We start from the raw sequence: 2,500 nt of genomic DNA on the forward strand, positions 1-2,500 counted from the left end.
TTAAACAATTGATTAAATGGCTGCATTTATTGATTAGCCATACTTATTATTACCATTAAAATGTTTTCCTAATAAAAAGTCTCTTTTAAATAAAATTTAAAATGAAAGATAATTTATTCTCCACTTAATAATTTCTATTACTTTATTATCTCCTTAATAACTACTTATTATTTATTAATAATTACTTTATTAGACACATTTCTAAATAAACTAATTAATATTATTTTGAAAGTCGCACATTTTTTAAAAATTTTATTGTTTGAGTTGAAAAAACAAAATAAAGTTTTCAATATTTTACCACTGATCACTTTTTAATTATTTAAAGCAAAGTAAATTGGTGTCACATATCTTTATAAAACTAAAAAGGGTAAATTTAAAATATTATAGCTTACAAGCCTCACCTATGCTTGATGTAGCAATGATTTAAAAAACACAATTTTTTTTAGGAGGACATTAAATGTAAACATTTTTTAATACAGTTTTTAATGAGCCTTGAGGTAAAACCTCAAAAATTTTAAAACAACAACCTAACATAATTAGACTTAAAATAATCACTGTATATATAAGGATAAACATACATACCCCAGAATCAATCAGCTGATTGTAACGAGAAATGTCACGATGTAAAGTTCGTAACAGTATCATGCCAATCATTCCAGATAAAAAAAGAACAATAACCATAGAATTCATGATACTAAGTAAGTAAAAAAGTAAAATACTAGTAAAGTACGAGTTAATCTTCATTAATAATATTCTCTTATTAATATTTCTGTCATAAGTATAAATAAGTAAGATGAACATTGTAAGTAAGATAACTCTTATAAGTATAGTAAGATAAACATTGATTTACCTAAACCAATGAATCTTGGTGTGGGGCATAGACTCCAAAATGTAATCCCAGCGAGAAGCCCATTTCAAATTATTATTTGGCTAAATAACAAACATAAAATAATAGTAAACAATCACAGAGATTTATTAACTTAAAAAGAAAATGATGTTATATACCTCAAACTTTATGTCATAGGTATATGATATTTTGATACCATCTGGATTATCATTTATTCCTCCTTTGATACCTTTAGCTTTGATAATTGGACAGCTTTTAACTTTTGTTTCTCCACCTTCAGTAGTATATTCATGATCAACACTATAAAATAAAATAAAAACAAAAAAACCAGATCTTAACAGCTAATCTGTCTTCATAAGAAAGAACACAATAACTCAATTTTCAAAAAACATTTTTAATATTTTCTTTTTTTTTCTTATGTAAATTAGAAAACCATATATGATGTGTAAATAAGAACACCATATATGATGTGTAAATAAGAACGCCATATATGATGTGTAAATAAGGAAACCATATATGATTTCTAATTATCTGTTTTAGTTGTTTCCATTTCTCAGTATCAGCAGGAAATATTAATTTAATATTTTGTATATTTTGAAATGAATATTTTGCAGATACTGGGTTCATTCTTATCAGGGCAATAATATGCCCAATGATCATTAAAAAGGGAAGAAAAAAAATTTATTAACAATGTTAAAAACAAAAAAAATTCTTTAATAATTAGATTTGTAGTTATTGGTTTAACTTCATTTTTACCTGGATGGTTCTACTTTAGCAGAAAGAAGTCTTGCACCAGACCACTGTTCGCCATTTCCCTCATGAAAGGTGATTGTAATGCTCACATGGTTAAAGACATAGTATGTGTTCTTTTCTGAATATTTTGGCTAAAATTAAATTTTATTATTAACTTCTTATCAATAGATTATGGATCAGAGCACATCTTATTACACAATCTTATTATTTCACAATCCTATTATTTAACATTACACAATTCTATGAATTTACTTATCATTACACAATCCTATGATATTTTATCATTTTAAAACTCATCATTACACAATCCTATGATTTGACAAACTCATCATTACAACATCTTATCATTTTACAATGTTGTAATCATTAAAAATAGAAAATTATGAAAAATGTTAACTAAATAAAAAACAAAATAGTTTTCTTATTTTTAAAATTCAAGTATTCTAAGTTTAAACTTTTCTTTTCATAAATATTTTATGATTGGAAAATAAAAATCTAATATTTTTTGTGATATCATAAACATTTTGGGTCTCCTCATTCCCTTTAAAATTAAATGTGAAACAATGTTTTAACAACTATTATGAATTTAATTTTAAACAATTTTAAAAGTTAATTACACTTATAAGTATATATTAACCTATTATTTTTTAATACCATAGTAAAATAAATTTATTACTAAACATTAAAGTTTTTAAAAATGTAGGCTTAAAAAAATGTCCTGATTATCATAACATAGTTAATATGTAAGTACTATATGAAGTAATCTAAAAGAATTAAAAATAAATTAAAAAATGTTAGATTAAATATAATTTATAAAAAGTGTTCCATTTTAAATTTTTTCATTAATGGAAAGGAGGCTACATAATAACTACTCACCATGCTTTGAATTTCAAAATAATA

General features: G+C 23.5%; 1 protein-coding gene across 1 annotated transcript in view; it reads right to left on the reverse strand.

Annotated features, from left to right (window-relative positions):
- Positions 1 to 2,500, reverse strand: part of LOC100211007 (transmembrane 9 superfamily member 2) — a 39,769-nt gene that overhangs the window by 19,415 nt on the left and 17,854 nt on the right. The window contains exons 7-10 of the mRNA XM_065788121.1: positions 1,604 to 1,731; positions 1,006 to 1,147; positions 851 to 930; positions 583 to 694 (exon numbers count right to left, since the gene is read on the reverse strand). Of these exons, the coding sequence (XP_065644193.1) occupies positions 583 to 694; positions 851 to 930; positions 1,006 to 1,147; positions 1,604 to 1,731 (462 nt within the window). The remainder of the gene's footprint in view (positions 1 to 582; positions 695 to 850; positions 931 to 1,005; positions 1,148 to 1,603; positions 1,732 to 2,500) is intronic.

This window comes from Hydra vulgaris, chromosome 01 (assembly GCF_038396675.1).
Source record: "Hydra vulgaris chromosome 01, alternate assembly HydraT2T_AEP".
NCBI lineage: Eukaryota > Metazoa > Cnidaria > Hydrozoa > Anthoathecata > Hydridae > Hydra > Hydra vulgaris.